At 37.8% G+C, this 17,796-nt stretch overlaps 5 protein-coding genes across 8 annotated transcripts; 2 read left to right on the top strand and 3 right to left on the bottom strand.

The window, feature by feature from the left end:
- Nucleotides 1-7: 7 nt before the first annotated feature.
- Nucleotides 8-2,001, bottom strand: eEF1delta (elongation factor 1-delta). 2 transcript variants are annotated; one of them, XM_017085503.4, is made up of 3 exons: nt 1,802-1,968; nt 970-1,050; nt 8-707 (listed from the first exon to the last, which is right to left on the bottom strand). In XM_017085503.4, exons 1-3 carry the CDS (start codon nt 1,886-1,888, stop codon nt 108-110), a joined length of 768 nt encoding a protein of 255 aa, XP_016940992.3. In that variant the 5' UTR covers nt 1,889-1,968; the 3' UTR covers nt 8-107. The 2 variants fall into 2 exon arrangements, with proteins under 2 accessions (XP_016940992.3, XP_016941002.3); XM_017085513.4 differs by lacking the exon at nt 970-1,050 and having other exon boundaries at nt 1,802-2,001.
- A 1,683-nt stretch (nt 2,002-3,684) lies between these two features.
- Nucleotides 3,685-9,735, top strand: ova (ovaries absent). Of its 2 annotated transcripts, none has more exons than XM_017089549.4 (5): nt 3,685-3,845; nt 7,488-7,738; nt 7,836-8,033; nt 8,136-8,297; nt 8,377-9,735. In XM_017089549.4, the coding sequence occupies exons 2-5, from the start codon at nt 7,493-7,495 to the stop codon at nt 9,634-9,636; spliced, it is 1,866 nt and encodes a 621-aa protein (XP_016945038.1). In that variant the 5' UTR covers nt 3,685-3,845; nt 7,488-7,492; the 3' UTR covers nt 9,637-9,735. The 2 variants fall into 2 exon arrangements, with proteins under 2 accessions (XP_016945038.1, XP_016945039.1); XM_017089550.4 differs by lacking the exon at nt 3,685-3,845 and adding an exon at nt 3,933-4,099.
- Nucleotides 9,736-11,458: 1,723 nt separating this feature from the next.
- On the top strand, nt 11,459-14,018 carry LOC108021048 (LIM domain transcription factor LMO4.2). Of its 2 annotated transcripts, XM_070994660.1 has the most exons (6): nt 11,489-11,611; nt 12,271-12,384; nt 12,456-12,763; nt 12,864-13,017; nt 13,534-13,725; nt 13,788-14,018. In XM_070994660.1, exons 3-6 carry the CDS (start codon nt 12,517-12,519, stop codon nt 13,918-13,920), a joined length of 726 nt encoding a protein of 241 aa, XP_070850761.1. In that variant the 5' UTR covers nt 11,489-11,611; nt 12,271-12,384; nt 12,456-12,516; the 3' UTR covers nt 13,921-14,018. The 2 variants fall into 2 exon arrangements, with proteins under 2 accessions (XP_065721244.1, XP_070850761.1); XM_065865172.2 differs by lacking the exons at nt 13,534-13,725; nt 13,788-14,018 and adding an exon at nt 13,389-13,419 and having other exon boundaries at nt 11,459-11,613.
- A 179-nt stretch (nt 14,019-14,197) lies between these two features.
- Bcs1 (Bcs1 chaperone) lies at nt 14,198-16,012 on the bottom strand. The gene is made up of 2 exons (XM_017089551.4): nt 15,958-16,012; nt 14,198-15,502 (listed from the first exon to the last, which is right to left on the bottom strand). The coding sequence occupies exon 2, from the start codon at nt 15,495-15,497 to the stop codon at nt 14,202-14,204; it is 1,296 nt and encodes a 431-aa protein (XP_016945040.3). The 5' UTR covers nt 15,498-15,502; nt 15,958-16,012; the 3' UTR covers nt 14,198-14,201.
- Nucleotides 16,013-16,293: 281 nt separating this feature from the next.
- On the bottom strand, nt 16,294-17,517 carry Prosalpha6 (Proteasome alpha6 subunit). Its single transcript, XM_017070453.4, has 3 exons — nt 17,362-17,517; nt 16,666-17,301; nt 16,294-16,604 (listed from the first exon to the last, which is right to left on the bottom strand). The coding sequence occupies exons 1-3, from the start codon at nt 17,362-17,364 to the stop codon at nt 16,392-16,394; spliced, it is 852 nt and encodes a 283-aa protein (XP_016925942.3). The 5' UTR covers nt 17,365-17,517; the 3' UTR covers nt 16,294-16,391.
- Between the last annotated feature and the right edge of the window lie 279 nt (nt 17,518-17,796).

Here is a 17,796-nt window from a genome sequence, read left to right as displayed (position 1 = left end):
ATTCATCTTTATAGTATGTTTTATCAAAATATTTATTTAAATGACTCCCAAAAACATTTGTAATGAGGTAAATCCGAATCTGAATTAAAAAAATATATGTATACTCTTTAGATTTTGTTGAATGCAGCAATGTCAACACTTTGGACAAAGTCCTCCAGTTTTTCAATCTCCTCAGTCAGCCAGTCGATGGAGACCTTATCGTCCTCAACCACGCATGAGATGCTGAGTTTCTGGATGCCAAAGGCAACTGGGACGAATTTGGAAGCTCCCCACAGTAGGCCGTCCTGGGTAATCTTGCGGATTTCAGTCTCCATTACTTTAAGATCGGTTTCATCGTCCCAGGGCTTCACATCCAGGATGATGTTCGACTTGGCAATAATTTGAACTTTCTTGGCCTTCTTGGCGGCATAGGCGGCCAGTCTTTCCTCCCTTATGCGAGCTGCCTCCTCCTCCTCCTCTTCGCTTTCCGAACCGAAAAGATCGACATCATCGTCGTCATCTTTGTTGTTTGCTTCCGCTTTCTTCGGTTCCGCTACAGGCTTCTCAGACTCTCCGTTGGATTGAGAGTCTAAGCGTTTTATTATAGCGTTTAAGAGTTGGTTCAAAGTGGAAATCTGGGCTTTCAACTCCTTGTTGTCACTTTCCAATTGAGACAGTCGGCTGGCAAGCTCGGACTTTGATCCATCGTCCAAGGTAACTCCATCGATCTGGAAATACATAATGTAGGGTTATTAAAAAATAATAGGGAAATTGGGATAAAAAAAAGTTCTGTAGTTTTGAGGATTTCAAGTACACACAAATAATAATAGAACTGATTATAAATTAATTTAGAATTTAACGTGGGTTTTAAATAAACAATAGAAGCCTAGGAATACGACTTAACCAAAGTTTTGATGCAGACTGACGGAATACGAAATAATTATCGGCTATAAGAAAGCAAGAGGGAGGAAATATCACAACAATAATTACCTTTTCCAGCGAGTTCTGTATGTGTTCCCTAGCCTTTGCGATTTCGCTTACTAAAGGGCTGTAGTGGCTGCGATCAGTTACCTTTAAAAATAAGACAACACCATTGATTACATGTGTGATCTGAGATTTGGTGTATCGGGTATTTTACTACGAATTTACAAATCGCTAATAAATACATAAACTTTGTATTTCCAGTAGGATAGCAGCTTACAGAATCTATTTTAAGCTTGTTGTCATGCTGAAAAATAAGCTTGATTGATGACAGATTGATAGGCCGCTTTCTTATCAGCTGAACAATTTGCCTTTAATGAAATTTTGCCTTTATATATACGATGCAATTGACGTTCTTTTAATTTTGTTTAATATATAGTTGTCTAGGCAAAATTAGAACAAAATTATTGATCTCTACCAGTAAACATTTTGCGCTCATTCAGAATACCGAAAATTGTAGTAAACTATTTGTTTTCCCTGGTTATTGGACTGTTTTGATTTTTAATTTGGTTGACTTTCACATAAATTTTCTTATATATCACATTGATCATGGTTCACCTGTTACATACAGTTACACAAATATACTTATGTACAATATGAACACGGGAATATCGAGTACTACCTATGGGCACCTTTTTATAGATCATTGTACAGATGTACTTAAGTTATAAACATGTGTGTTTTGGCGTCCTCGCATTCTAAATAATACATGTTTGTATACATGTATGTTTATATATTCGTAAGCAATTGCCAAAACCATTCCGAATTCCTTTGCCGGCCACGTGAATCTTTCTATGTACTTATGTACTTATATCTGCACACGATTGGTGGATTATTTTACCTTCTGGGGGCCCTCGTAAAAGCGCTTTTCGGCAACATCATAGCGACTCTTGTCAGTCCAGAATTTATCCAGTGCCTCTACTTTCATTTTAAGTTAAGTCTTTTGTTCTTTGCTATGCTCAAACACGTTGCACAATTGAATTGGCAGAATAATACGATAACTCTTTTTGCAAGCAATAAAATAAAGACATATCGATATTTCGATAATCGTGTTTTTATTTTCCTAGGAACGGTGGAATGGCATAGAATAAACGAAAGAATGTTTTGTTTCTATTATTTTGCAACATTAAATTTTGGCACAATTTCTTATCTTCACTGCAGCGTTTGTGCAGGAATCAGGAGAAATTCCAGTCATAGAAACTAATGTTAGTTTAACTTCTTCCCACAGAGTCTATCCGGGATTTTCGACAAATATGAAACTCTGATGTGCTCACATCCACCATCCCCCATACGATAACAGCTGACGTGGACAGCAGTTGTTTATCACAATATAAACTAAGGGGGATTTTAACTTTGTAAACAATAAGACAATAAGACAAAAGTCTACATACAAATGGCTGGCTGCGGAAGTTCCTAACCCTCTTTCTAAGTACGCATCTGGCTGAAAAATATTTTTATTCTGAAATTATAAACAAACCAAAATTTTAAAGTACTGGCAATTATACGAAAAAGCTCAATTTAAGACCATACACTATACTTTAAATTAATATTAACTGTAATTTAGGTAAGCGTAACACGTTCTAAGACTTCTCAGCAAAACGGAACGGCAACACCATCCGACCATCCGATATACGGTATGGCTAATATAATTGTGTTATGTTACCGCAAAGACACATAAAATAATACAAGGTAGAACTTGAAATTGTTTAGTCAAAAGCCTCTCTTGACATTGCGCAGGCCAACTAACAAGAAAAATCGATAAATTCGAAAAAAGGCGCTTACACTTGGCAATACGAAGTCTTTCAGAACAGAAGTTTTAGTAGTGCTAGTGCACCTAATATGCAAGTCAGAGTTTAAAAACCAAGCAAATTCTAAATGTCCGAGCCATGAACAGATTAAGAAGTCCATATGGTCCATAATTAGCATGGTCTTACTGCGAATCAGCTGGGTTAGTTGACAAGGGGCAAACCAATCAATCGGCTGGTGTATGAACAAAAAATAAAAATAATTGGTATGTTTAACGCATGTTTTTATTTATTTAAATTAGAAGTTACAGCTTCCTTCTCAGCCCACAGAAGCTTCCCATCTTCTTCTCCACCTTAAGAGCATCTTCCCGACGCATGCTGCTTAGCTTCGATTCTCAATATGCCAGCATGGGCCTAAAGTTGGGAGATGAAGACGAATTAGAAACGGGGCTGTTCTGCTCGTGCTCGAGAAAGTCGCCCAGCATTCTGGCAATGACTGGTAATGGCTCCTACAGCTTTCCCTTAGTGGGCGTCCGCCATCCTCCACCCTATATAGCGACCTACATTGGAATATAATTCCTCGGGAACCTCTTCCGTCAGCGCGTGCTCCATCTCCGCTTTAGCTGCCAAATGGCTGTTGGTGGTGGAGTCTAGCGATTCGCCAATAGAGGGCAGCTCGAAGGGGACGAGTTTTGCTAAATAGATACTTTTATTCGTACAAAGTTACCCTTTTTCACCAAGGAAGTCTGGTATTTTTACTGGTATTTCCATACATCATCTGAGTACCGCGGTAAAATAAAAGGACCCAAGGAAAATCGTTACCTCGCTATTTGCCTCTCGCTCTCTCCCAAAGCTGGCACTCGGTTTTCACCTTTTTATGAAAAAAAAAGGAACTCCTTCAAGGGACAGTGTTACAATGAAAATGGGATTTTGTTCCAATTCCGCGTTTCAATTTGGTTACTGCCTGATATTTGTCAATTGTTTTCGTCATTTTCCAGTCAGTTCTCACTCCGACTATTCGATAGCAGCTACAACAAATTAATTTTTTACGAAGAAAGTGTTGTGTATTGTAACTATGTTATCAAATTTGTGATTGTGGATCTCCGTGTCTTGCGTTTTGTTAATCATTGCGAATTTTTGGTGCGTACTGATAAGGTTACACATTGATTGGTTTTCGAGACTACTTTCTATTGGTTTAGTTTTGTGATATGTATATGCAGAGAGCTGTGGGCATTCCAGTGCATCGAGTTTAATGTCTTGCATTAAATATTTCGAGTCGAAATGTAGCTTTTTGGCATTCAGTTAAATTAAATAAATAAGTGATTTTATGTTAATTTTATAATTTAAACGGTGCAATTTTTGCTGCGTGTATTACATACACTCGTCTAAATCAGGTGGGATATTTATACCACAGCATATGAAACATCTACTTAACATATGATTATTTGTGTTTATGTACAATTATCCCAATGTAAATGCATTTGTGTTTACATACACTTAGAAGTTAGGCATTAGAAACTCTTTTCGCGAAGTTATTCTAGTTTTCTTGGTATACATATGTGCGTTTGTGTGTGTGTGTGTGTGTGCAGCTAGATGTACACATATGAGAGACATTCGTGGTTTTTCAGCAAAGAAATCTGCAGTTAGAAACAAAGTTTTCGGGCAACCCCCTCTCCCAAGTCAAACCAAATAAAAAGTCTGTGGCCAGCCACAATTTGTTTTTTTTTCAAACAGTTCGTATTCTTGCATAAACATGTAAGTGGGAACAATCCAATTCCTGTTCATTTAATGAAATCGTGAGGCGTAACCACTTGATTTCGTTCTAACGCAAGGTGGCAACGCCTGCTGCGAAATTCTTTGCAAAGCTAGTGAAAAGGGAGGAAAGTAATATTTAAGCCATATTGTCTTAAAACATTCTCAGGCTAGGAAGTGCTGCCTAACTCGTTTTCAAGTCAAGCAACATTTTTTCGCCAGTTAAAGAAAAAAAAAATCGCTTGCTAATCGATTTTTGCCTTGGGCAAATATGTGTGGATCTACACAATCTTGTGGTTATCGATTGCCTTTTTTTCAGTGTGCCCGTTTTTCCATTGGTTCCTCTGAAAAATTATACTGGGACAGGCAGTTTCTTGCAGCGGTGTTGTGATGTTGCACTTACCTTGTGTTGATTAGTTACTAAACAGGAAGGGAGAAATTGAGGGAAATTATACTTTTATTTAGAATTCTTCTTTTTTTTTATTTATACAAGTTCATGCATTGCTGAAAAAATAATGGGTTTTCTTAAAGCGCTTTTAAACTCAATCGAGAACTGCAAAATAACGATTACGTTTACTCTATAATTCGGGTCTAAAGATGTGCACAGTCCCACGGAGTTCGTGCTCATTCGTCTCAAAATCAGCACAAAAACAGGACATCACTATTTATTAAACCATTATCCATAAATGATCACTTTTCTCAAGCCCGTGTCACGCTGAGTTGCGCCTGAAAAAGTGTCATCTCTACTCGAGTTCTTTTCAGGTTCTGATGAATCGGCGACGATAGGCAAACAAATACGAAATATACCAAAAAATAACAAACAAGTAATGAAGACTCCACTTTTTCCCACCTCTTGTTCGTTCCCTATGCAAATTTCGCAACATGAGAATAAACAGGAAACTTTTAGGTAGACATCATAGAGCCAAAGTCCGATTCCAATGATTAAGCGAAATTTGTAAACACTTTTAATACTCCGTTCGGCGTTAAGATACCCGTTACTCAGCTAAAGGGAGCCAAAAAGAGATGGTGATTTACAAGCAGCAAAGCGAGATTGTAAGGCGCCACATACCCACTATCTCAATATATGGTTATGTGGGCGGTAGACAGATTTAAGCGTTATGGACGTTTGAATGGACAAGCAGCTCAATCGATAGGTATTGACAACAAAACTGTGGGCGCCAAAAAATTTGCCACGCCCACAAACCGCCCAAAACTGTGTGATAGGTATTTATGAGACTAATACATTTCAGTTAATCTAGCATCAAAATTGGGCGCCACAGTGTTGGGCGGGTTGTGGGCGTTAGAGTGGGCGTAGCAAGATTTTTTTAGGTCAATCGATAGGTATTGTCGAAACCAATAAATTTACATAAAACCTGTGAGCGTTACTAGCTGGTTTTTGGGCCTCAGAGTGGGCCTGGCACATTGCTGAAATAAACTCGCACAGCTCAAGAATCTCTAGAATCTGCAAGCTTAATCCAAATTTTATAGCTGTATAGTGTCCGAGATCCCTGCGATCATACGGATAGATGGACATGTCTAAATCGTCTAGGCTAGTGACCCTAATCACGAATGTATATACTTTATATGGTCGGAAACGCTTTCTTTTAATCGTTGCATACTTTTCTACTAATAAAATTTTTTTTTTACTCTACGAGAAACGGGTATACAACAAGTATCCCTTAATAAAGGTTCGATAAAATTTTAATTAAAATGGTGATGAATCATGATTGGATGATTACTTTGTAACATGTACAGTAAATTTAAAAAGTGATTGGGCGTTTATAATTCCCAACTGGTCCTAGCGCACAGTACACTGGTGAATGTATTCGATTGCCCTGCGAAAACAATTGTCAGGGTCGTTCGGACTGTCGATTAATAACACTGCAAATAAATATGTTTTAAATATATTTTCGATATGCATAAGGCATATAAGAAAAAAGAGAAAGATTAACAGAATCACCGAATTCTGACTGCGAGCGCCGATTAAAGGTAAAGAACACTAGATTATGAGTCAAAGAAAAAGAGGAAGATCTACGAGTCAGGTATTCGTCATTCTCTTTCTTGCCCGACAGAGTTCGTCAGGAGTCTTTTACGTTGCGCCGTTTCTCCTGCCTAATGACATGTCACCCAAGGTGACCCCAAAACTGAAGGGACTATAGTGTTCTCAAGTTTAGTTCACCATTCTCTCAATGACTCCAGTGGTCGCCATTCTTACAGAGATCTCTTCCTCTTAGAAAACGCAACACGTGTGGTTATTTTCATCCCCTGTGTACTGCACTACTAGAACAAAAAATAGTTTTACTAGTGTGAAGCAAGCGAGGAGCGCACTTCGTGCTGAAGAAACCTTTTCTTTCACAGTACAGTAAATGACTATACTCGAAAAACACCCTACTTATTCAGTACCTGAGTGAGTGTGGGTACACTAGTTTGCAACACAACATTGCCGAAAACGGGGATACAAAAAAATGTGTGTTCATGTTTTTACTATTTTGGTCATAAAGATAAAACAATAACACGATGGAAGATACTCTTGAAAAAGTAGATTTTTCAGTACACAGTTTAATTTTACTTTCAAATTCTTTTGTTCTTTATAAAAAAGAAAGAGGAAAGGTTTTTTGAAAGTGTTCTACTCAGTTCGCCTTCACTCTTTACAAGTAGATAATAGGAAAGGCAACATTACAACAATAGGGCAGTCTGGCAGTCTATGCGTCTATGTCTGTAATGACTTTCCCACTTGCGGGCCGTCGATGTATCCAAACGTATGTCAGATAAGTAATATTTTTTTTGTTGCATGTTAATCACAAAAGAAGTAATATACTTTGTGGTTTATCCCAACAATGGTTTGTATACCCATGTAAATACTTCGAAAACCTGTTTATTAATGCAGTGAGGGTATTCAGGAACTAACAGTTTCATAACTAACAGGTTAAACTTCCATATATTTAGGTAAAGCTTTGATAATATTGCATTTAAATATTATATTTAGTTAAGAGTAAAACTGAAATTCTATATTTCTTAATATACTTTTAGTGACAATGGATGAAAAGGATAAAGCTCAACACAACATGATATCCAACCTGCCGCTCTTGTTTGCGAATGGATATCCAACATCCCTAGAAAAAATAACGGAGTCCCAGTTAGAAAATTTTATTCCGTTCATGGTGCAGTGCTCTTTAGGACATATTAATTTACCAAAGAAAGTAGATTGCAGTGAACCAGAATGGTGGCCCGAAAACGCACCATTCGAGATCCCGCTGAAAAAGCCGAAAGCATTTGTTGGGGTAAGAAAATGTTGCAATTGATTAATATTAGATTGTTTTACCTACGTCATATTGAATAAAAACTAATGTCCTGTGTTAAATTTCATCGTTTTTTTAGAACTGGATGGAAAAAATGAAAGAAATTGTGGTTATCTGCTATCAATTTCACAAAAGCTTATTTTTATTAAGATTTTGTAATGATTTAGCTGCGTATGAACATGCGAGCTTGAGATTCATAAACAATTATAACTCAACGACTTCATTGTATGACAGAAGAAACAACAAATTGCTGGTTACATTTCGTAATGAAAACATGGTAAGTACATTCCATTTTTTCATTTGGCTTTCATTTAGTTAGGCTTTGAGTTTTTTGTTCTTACTGTGATAATTTGCAACGAATATTTTGGTTATGTTTCAGTCATATGATAGACAACAAAAAAATAGAAAGTGCTTGTTGCTGCAAAAGAATAACAGTTCGATTAGCGAAAACGTACAACATATGATGGTTGAGCCACCCCCTTTTGATATTTATCTATGCGACAACTGTGATGCTGAACTGTATTCTAAAGAAGCTATACTGGTAAGTTGAATACGTTTTTCACATCAATTAAACCTTGATATAAACGAAAGCCTAATTTGATGTAATTTCTGCGTTTCAGGAACACGAAAACATTTGTTGCATGGAGGATGATGTTATACTTTGTGATTCTCCCGAGCCAGAAAACAAATGTGAGGGGAAAAACGAAGATATTGAACTGCGCAACGCTTTTCTTTCAAACTTTTGCCTGCAATCCAAATTCACTGATAACAGTTCATCTAAAGAAAAACAGAAAACATATTCATTTCATGAGGAAACATCAACGGAAACTACAAATAGAAAGAGGCGTCTACCATCACGGAGGAATCGAACAGTTCATTCATTTAGTAGATGTTCGTTTATCCCAATATCATCACCTGCAGGACAGCAACTATTAAAGTCGACAAAACAAACAATATCTAAGGAATATGTTTCCGAAAGACAGGAACGCCTGGATCGATTTTGTTACACGCCACTTATCATCAAATCAAATACCCGGCAAAAGTATTTCGAGAAAAAATCAAACACTACCGTGCATTGCACATTTAAGAAGTCGCATGAACATAATTACCATATATATTCCTTTCCGCGACGTCAATTTGTTAAACGCAGGGACACTACTGAAAACTTTTTGTTTTTGAACTCTCCGTTGATTAAGCAATGCCGTCCAATTTCAGTCAGATTGAAAAAAATATCGGAACATATAATGGAAGAGCAAAATCACACTGCAAATACAAAACTTAATATAAGACTAACGCGCCACAATTCGCTTAATTCGCATTGGAGGATTTCACCTACTAAGGAAGTAGTTGTTGATACAATTGACTTATGCTCCTCTGACGACGATGAGCAACAAGGAGAAACAATGCGCTCGCCTAAAAGACTGGGTTCGGATGCACTTACTATAATAAAACTTACGCATAACAACAGAAAGTCCAGCAGGCGATCCATTGAGCCAAGCAAATGTCCTCCTGAGACAGAATCTGTAGTAGATAATTCAGTTAAGCCCCTACAACAGTCTTTATACATTTTTTCAAATTTTAAAGCTAACTCGGTAATTAGTCGCTGCACCGTTAACTCGATAGCAAATCATTCATTGGTCAGTTCCCTGAGTACATCGAATACTTTTTCTGATTCTCAAGGACACAGAAAAGAATACAATCAAGAAAATTGCACTTTTTCTAAGAAGTTGGCCACACTCACAGACTGGTACGCTCATTCAGCTAATTCGGAAAAGAGCCCAATAACTCAAACTACTGAGAGTAGTACGTTTGAAGCACTTCCCGCGGTTCCGCCGTTTAATAGCACTGGGCGCATAATTTCCATTGATTTAACTTCATAGATATTTTAATCCATAATTAAGTTAAGAAATTGTTATTTTCAAGAAAAATTAAATTAAGAATTACAATATTTGAATAAACAATTTGTTTAAATACTTTTATATTTAATGTATACGTTTATTTTACCCTAAAATATATCCTTTCATATTCTTTAGAGAGAATATTAGAGAACATACGTATTGTACAAACAATTTGCTTTTTAGGATTACTCTTTCTCTGACAGTATAAGGAAACAACACAAAAACTGGTATATCAAGAAAAATATTTAAAGTCCCAGATTGCTTAAAATAGAAAGCATAAATGTGTTGGGGAGCGGGGCCATGTGTGGCTCAGTAGCCTTGTCACCAAGGCAATTTAAATAAAAAAGGTTATCAATGTTGCTCTGAACTGAGCCGAAAAAGCAAAGCTGGCTGATTTTGCCTATATAAGTAATAGCAACTTTGCTGTAAATGATTACATAGCACATTATTTAGATAGAAATTCGAAAGCTTATCTAGGTCATAATGGGTCATCAAGGCACCCATTGCGTCATCATTAAAAGAGACGGACGGGGTCCCCCAATGATTTCCGGGGTTTGGTTTCCTACAAAGTGTATGTATATATTTTCTCCTCCCCTTAAAAGGTATGCCAAGAATAGTTTTGATTAGATACTAATTTTGTTTTGATTATAATTCTGCTGAAAAGTTTTTAACCATTACGGTCATACTAATTTCAGTTACTTGGGAGTAACTCGTATCAGTAGCGTATCCCGGGCTTTTCTTTATTTTCACAAAGATAAGGGTTTAAACCCTTCCCTACGCCACTGAATAGTACCACGTTGCCTTTACTTACCAACCCTTTACTGCACCTCTGTACTGTTTTTTTTACGCTTGCTCAATATTTTTTTATCATGCTCATGCTCAAAATTTAACGGTGGTGACTCAAATCTCTTCGGTCGGAATTCGGCTGGAATTTATAACAACATCAATACAAGTTTCAGACGAATTCTGGCGGACGAGATTTCTGAGTCACCACCGAATGTTACTGTAGTATATACATAAATACATCAGTGGTCGGCACAATGCCATTCATTTTCACCCTACGCAGCTGTTGAATGCTGTTCGTGTGTCGGTGGAGCGCGGGAAGAAACAAAAATCGTTCCACTCATTATGGTCGGTAACCTCTATTATCGACCGCTTACCTACACACTTATAATAATATATATAGAACAGAATTAATCAGATGGTTAAATCTTACTTTTAGTTGGTAATTTCAAAAAATAGTTAGGCTCCCGGCTGTCATAACAGCTTTTGGATGAACAATTACTCAAAGTAATTGGTTTTGAGAATAAATGAGAGTAAATGTAGTTCTATTGCATTTATGGTCAGTGGGAACAGATACTTCACTTGTTCCACAAAATCCCACCGTACCCCGAGTGATGACATGTGTGAACATCAATCTCATTAATGGCCTGGAAAAATATTGTGATCTTAAATGCGATCTGTTGTCATTTACTTAGTTTTATCACCTGTTTGTATGCCTATGCCCTGTTCAGACAGCCACTCTAAATCACATAAACGAAAATTGTGATGCAAAAGAAGCTTATTCAATGAATATCTACGGAAATATCAGGTTATCTAAACTATCTGTGCCCAATGCTTGAAGTCAGAATATATTTACCATTCATATATAAATCATCGTTGCGGATCTGCTTGAAAAGAATTTCTTAAGTTGTCGAATCTGAAAGAAGAAAATCCAAAACGTCAGCACTGAATGCGATATTTTCCACCGATATGTAGCCAAATAAGTGAAATCAACGATAAATGTGATAAAGTGCACGGTGCACCCTGTGTTGCGGATTGCTTGCTTTCATATCTATGAATTAGTTTTGTATGTAAAAGTCGTATACAAGAAATGGTGTTTGAAACCGAAACGATTTTACTGTTCCTCATGCTGTTGTCAAAGAATTTGTCGCTTTTAAATAATTAATTGATGAGTGTGTAAGTCGAAAATGTGTTAATAGTTTGCAAACGAGAGGTTTAGACCAGTGTTTAAGTGAAATAAATGCGTGCATAGTATATATGTACGCAAAATTTTGATCAAATGTTCGATTGACAGCAAATCGGTATTTATATATAAAAACAAAAGGTTTGACCGGAAAAGTGTCGATCTCTACGCTGGGCAAGGCAAATTAGCAAAATTAAATATTGATTAATCTATCGGCATAAGACCGCAGTTTCATGCACACATATGTACGTACATATCAAGCGTTCGCTGCGCGTATGTGTATGTATGTATGTAGATTTGGGTGTTTTAATTGTGTACATATGTATGTGCAAATTAATTTGATTTGTATGTAACGACAGCTGTGGATAATGCAATGTTTCAAAAATAATTGGATGTGGATTCCAAAAGTTAAAATAATACTTTTTTTTTGGCTGTTTGTGTATCGCTATTCGCTTTAACCACATCGTGAAATGCACGTTCTGTCATCGATTGATATAATAAATATTTTATTAACCGTTTCTGAAAATCGTGGATTAAAGCTTGTTTCCGAAATATCATTATAATATGATGAGGTTGGATAAGATATATGTTATTTTTAAGTCTTACAATTTCAGAATTTAATATGATATATTTTTATAATTTCATTTTAGATATTTATATTTACTTCCTACAAAGATAGTGGCGTATGAGTTGAGTTCATGGTAGAAACACTGCAGTTATGGAGTTCTTACACGATTAAGCCCAACAAAAGCCAACTTCGAAAGGTAAGCTTACCTGAATATCAAATCTTTCACAGTATTTCCCTCAATAACATGTATATTTTCTCCATTTTCAGGTTTAAACCATAAACAGGACCCCTATGCCTTTTACGACTTAAGTCATCAACATTATTTGCAATGAATGCAACGTTCCATTCATACAGAGATATACTAGCGGCACATCACCAAGACTCATCTAGTCCTGAAAACTTCGCCCCCATAGTAATTGACTACAGAAACTCAAACCACACAAAGGACACTGTCGAGACCAACTCAAATATCTCATCGTCTCAGCTATCGTTCATGGACGAATCTTCAAACGATTTCAATAATCAACAGTTAATTCATTCTAACTCCCTTATTAAAGTGTGTGGTGGTTGTGGAGGTAAGATATCTTGAGCTCTACTCACCGAAACTATCTGTCTTTTGAATACCACATTTCTTTATCCATATTAACATACTCCTGTCTTCCTGTTTTCTTACAGATAAAATAAGTGATAGATATCTTTTATACGCTTTAGACAGATACTGGCACAATGGCTGCCTTAAATGTCACTGTTGTGGAGCTATGCTAGCAGAAGTGGGTTCCAGCTGTTTTACGAGGCGAGGCCTGATTCTTTGCAAAAAGGACTATTCCAGGTATGAATGCGGACGAACACTGAAGTCGATTATGATATACACGCTACTTTTTACCTTTTGAAGCGAGGAGTTGCTTACAACGCAACCCCGACATTAAACTTTCACAAACGATAGTCAATTAACCTTTAATAAAGCCAATTTAAACTCGGCATGTCTAAAGAACTTATCTGTTTGCAGAGGACCACTTCTAAAATTGTAAATAAACTTGGTATCATTGATAGAAGTTAGTTGAAAACGTTGTATATACAACGTATGTCGTTATCCTAAACTTTTTGTTTTCTGAAAGGGCAATAAGTAGCAGGTATTTTATAGTCGCAGCTCTTCACTATAACGTTCTTCTTTTTTTGTCTTAAGTTTATTAAAGTTTTCAGATCTCAAAACATCTGAATGTCCAAAATAGAAAATCACCAAAACCACAATGTGTTTAAAAAATAATTCCAGTATCAAGAGAGAAACAAAACGTTTAAACTACTAACTCAAGCCTAACTTAAAATAATACAATTTCTTTTCTTACAGCATGTTTGGCTGCTCTGGAGTTTGTTCTGGATGCGGGGAAACTATACCCCCGAGTGAACTGGTAGCGAAAGCACTTACTGGAATAAATAATATCGATTTACAAAATCAACAAAAACAAATAATTAATTGCGTATTTCATCTAAGGTGCTTTAGTTGTGCTAAGTGTGGATCAAGTCTGCGTCCTGGTGATAGGTATGTATATACAAAAAAGTGTAATTTGCAATGAGTAACCAACTAAAATTCTTTTCACTAAGGTATACTATGTTAGGGGCTAGCTTGGTGTGTGAGCAAGATTGGCACAAATTACTTAAAGGCCCCGCCAACTCGAATGGAACGCTTGGTCAAAGGAAAGGCAAGGTTGGAAGGCCCAGAAGATCAAAGGACTAATCAAATTTAATGTCACATAAAATATACATATATTTTAGAACATAGTTCATATTTTTAAATTACCTATAAAAATGTAATTAAATCATAATATAAAACAAGACGTTCTTTTAGGTGAGTTAGATTGGGAAATATACAAGCAAGGAAAATTAGTCATTAAAAAAAGAATTTAAAAAAAGGTTAAGCAAGTCAAATTAAAAGATGTTTTAACTATTAAAAAACCAGCTAGACTTATAAATGTGAAAAATCACCAGTCTTATTAAAGTTAAAGGACCAAAACTTATTTAATTATTTTTTTTATTAGCACTTAAAACATTCTCCCAGATGTCTTCACAGGAATCAATAACTGTTTGCGGGGAAGATAGTTTGTGTTTCATGAAAAAGCCTTGAATTTGAGCGGGACTGGCAGAGCGGCCAAAGGAGTTTACGCGCTTTCCAAACTCCTCCGCTTTAGTGGGATCACTGTTGGCAAAGAAGTTCTTGAACATTTCCTCCAACTGATATTGCGTGCAATAACCGATGTATTCCTTTAAATCTATTCTACCAGGTCGAATGAGGGCGGGATCCAGGCGGTCAATATAATTTGTGGTCATGAAGACAATTCTGGCTTCTGTGGAGCCCACGCCATCCAAACAGTTGAGGAGTCCACTGAAAGTTATCCTGTTGAGCCCATCGAAAGCGGATTTCTGCTGAGCAGTGGCTTCTCGGGAGATAAACGCTGCGTCAATGTCCTCCAGCAGGATGATACTTTGCTCTGGAGCTACATTTAAAAGGTGATTGAGTCGGTCGTCGGTGAGGCCTCTCTCGGAAAGGTTTAGGAGGCACACACTGTACTCCAGTTCGCCCGCCAAGGCAGTGATGAAGCTGGACTTGCCGCAACCCGGTGGTCCGTACAGAAGGTATCCTCTCCTGTAGGGAATTCCACGCTGGGTGTACCACATGGAACTTTTGATGAAGTCCTGACAGTCGGCAATGATTTTCTCAGACGTTCCACGATCCAGGACCACCGATCCGGTGGGACGTCTCCTCCGAGGATGACCAAAGGGTCTCCATTCCGCACCCATCGCTGTGTACAGCACTGTTTTGCCCTCGGTGGCCTCCAAAGCCAAGTGCCTAGCCTCTTCCAAAATGTCAAAGTAAATCGCCTTATTGTTTCCGAAGGCTGTGAGGGTGACTGATTCCCAGGGAACGCCCATCTGTAGGTCCAAAGTTTTTTGTTCCCTGGTTCGCTCCACCTGAATCCAGTTGCCTCTGTATTGAAACCAGTGCTTTCCGATACTGGGAATAAAGTCATAGCTGGTCTTTATAGTACCATTGTCGTTCTGCGCAAAGTTCGTCTCCACACTCAGGTGCTGCGTTTTTCGGGCTCCCCTGATGGTGATCCATTTCAAGAGCCACTGATAGGATTTGTCGTTGCATGGCACCTCCAAAGTAATCATGCAGTGTCGTCGAAACAGGATTACACCGCCCTGTAGACCTTTCCGCAGTATTGCAGCCGCGGCACCCACTCCGAACAGTCCGAAGCCAGCCCCAAAATAGGGATTGGACGACAGACCGGACAATAGATCGGGCAGAGTCATCTTGTCTGGAAAGAGCAATATATTTTGGGTTAAAAGGAGTAGTATATGTTCAAGTTTTTGGGTAATAGAACCCAGGTACTCAACCTGTTGATCAACTAACTCTAGTTCTACCATCCAAAACAAACCCTCCAAATAAAAACAAGGGTGAAGACATGCGAAATCGATCTTACTAACAAAAATATTAAAGAATATGGACTCTTCTCAACTTCAATCTAATAAAAAACATCCAGCAACCTATTTTAATATCGGAAAACTTTGTTTACATTCATTATTATCCTATCATTTGCTAACACTTTCGTTATGTAATTTATTTAAATTAAAACGTGGAAGAATAAACATTTCACTTAATGTTTAAGTCCTTGGCTTGTAGCAAGTTATTTTTGTGTTTATATTGTAACTTGTCATTCACAAAATTAAATAAACACTGTTTTTATGAAAGAAATATATTTTAGTATCGTACCGGCATTGAAATAGTCCAATCCTACAGTGTTACCGTTCTACGAGCAAGAAAATATACCATCCTTTAGAAGAAATTTGAAACATACCGCGACGTAGAATGTAAAATAATTAAATATTGTGGTTTCTAGAAAACATTTTTTTTTAATAATTTGATATTTGTATACTTATAGGAATTCTTAATCTGTAGTGTTAGGAATTCATCAATAATGTACCCTTCAAACAAACATATTCTTTATAGTTAAAATAATTTCATATTATTACTACCTAAAGAACAATAAGAATTGTAAATAATTTTTCCCCCTAATTAAGTAGTTATCCATGAGCAACAAGCGCTCTGTTCCGTGTTAAGATCTATGCAAATGCCAGAACAATTTTATTGTATCCTTCAATCTTACATTTTTAGAGATTAAGATGATTTTATATCCAAACAATGACCTAAGGACGCTGCTCGGTGGCAACAAGGACTTCTGGGTCGCGTGGTCCGGCTTCTGGTTGTTCTGGGGCGGATGGGCGGTCGTCGTCATCGTCGTTCCTCGGCGGGTCAGCTGGAGCACCACGCTCCTTGGCCATCTTAAGATACTTATCGTTCTCCTCGCTTGAAAGAATTTTGAATGGCTGATTCTTGCCGACGATGGCCACAGTGATGTTCTGGAAGAGACGAGAGTTAAGAGTCTTGCTTACACCAGCATCCCATGTCCAATAATCTTACAAACTGGGCCGTGTTCTCTTTGCTTTGATGCTCATCTGTGGGCAGGGTACCGAGAATAGCAAGAATTCCGTGACAGATGATATCATCGTTGGAGCTGTCCAAGAACGTGCCCAGGTTACGCTCCAAATAGGTGCGTGCACTCTGCGAGCGCGATCCAATCGAATTGGCCTTGCAATTGAAAAAGGTCGCCGATGGCGTGACCTGATAGACATGCGGCCCCTTCTCATCGTAGCCGGCGACCAGCAGACCCACGCCATACGGACGGCGATCGTAGCGCTGAGTGGTGGTCTGCATCTTGTTACCCAGGTTCGTGATCAGTCGGGAGACCGGATAGGTCGAGTCGTACGAGTGCTTGTAGTTGAGGCACTCGGAACGCAAGTACCGGCTAAGGACACGGGCATCCGCCGTGATTCCAGCAATGGAAATGCCCAGGTGATCGTCAATGGGGATTATCTTGCGCTGGGTGGCCGACAGCTCCGAGGTGGGCTTGCACAGGGCAACAAGCACAGCGGATTCTCTATTTTTCAGGCCCACAGTTGCGGTTCCAAGTTTCACGGCCTCCATTGCGTACTCCACCTGGTGGAGGCGTCCTTGCGGACTCCACACCGTAACATCGCTATCGTACTGGTTGCGAAACTAAAAACCAAGGGTGAGTTTGTTACTAAATATCATAGCTATTTGCAATAAACAATTTACCATGACTTTGGAAATAAATGCCGCTGAGCTCAATGATGACAAGTAGAAATGCACGATAGTTAGTTATGGCCCGGCAATCAAACAAACAGACTATCGATAGGCTATACAGGATTTTGGTATGGTGGGAAAAGCTTCAAAAATGGAACGGTGGGAAAAAGTTATCGGCTTACGGTCATAAAAAATATCGCATCCTTTTTTTAAATTTTGTGCTTTATAATTAATACTTTCAAATTAATTTTCAAAAAAAAAACAAGGTTTATAAGCTTATGTTCTATTATTAATATTAATATGGCCTCATACAACTCTACAATTTCAAAAACTAATCTAGACATTATCAGCTGTCTTTTAGAAGCTCTTCTGCTGGCCATATACGATTTTTTAAGTGCGTTATAAATAAGGTAAGTAAAACAACTAAAATGTACGATTACTTTGATT

The sequence above is a fragment of the Drosophila suzukii genome, chromosome 2L (assembly GCF_043229965.1).
Source record: "Drosophila suzukii chromosome 2L, CBGP_Dsuzu_IsoJpt1.0, whole genome shotgun sequence".
Classification (NCBI taxonomy): domain Eukaryota; kingdom Metazoa; phylum Arthropoda; class Insecta; order Diptera; family Drosophilidae; genus Drosophila; species Drosophila suzukii.
The sequence above is the reverse complement of the archived record's forward strand: the minus strand, read 5'-3'. Positions and strand labels throughout refer to the sequence as shown.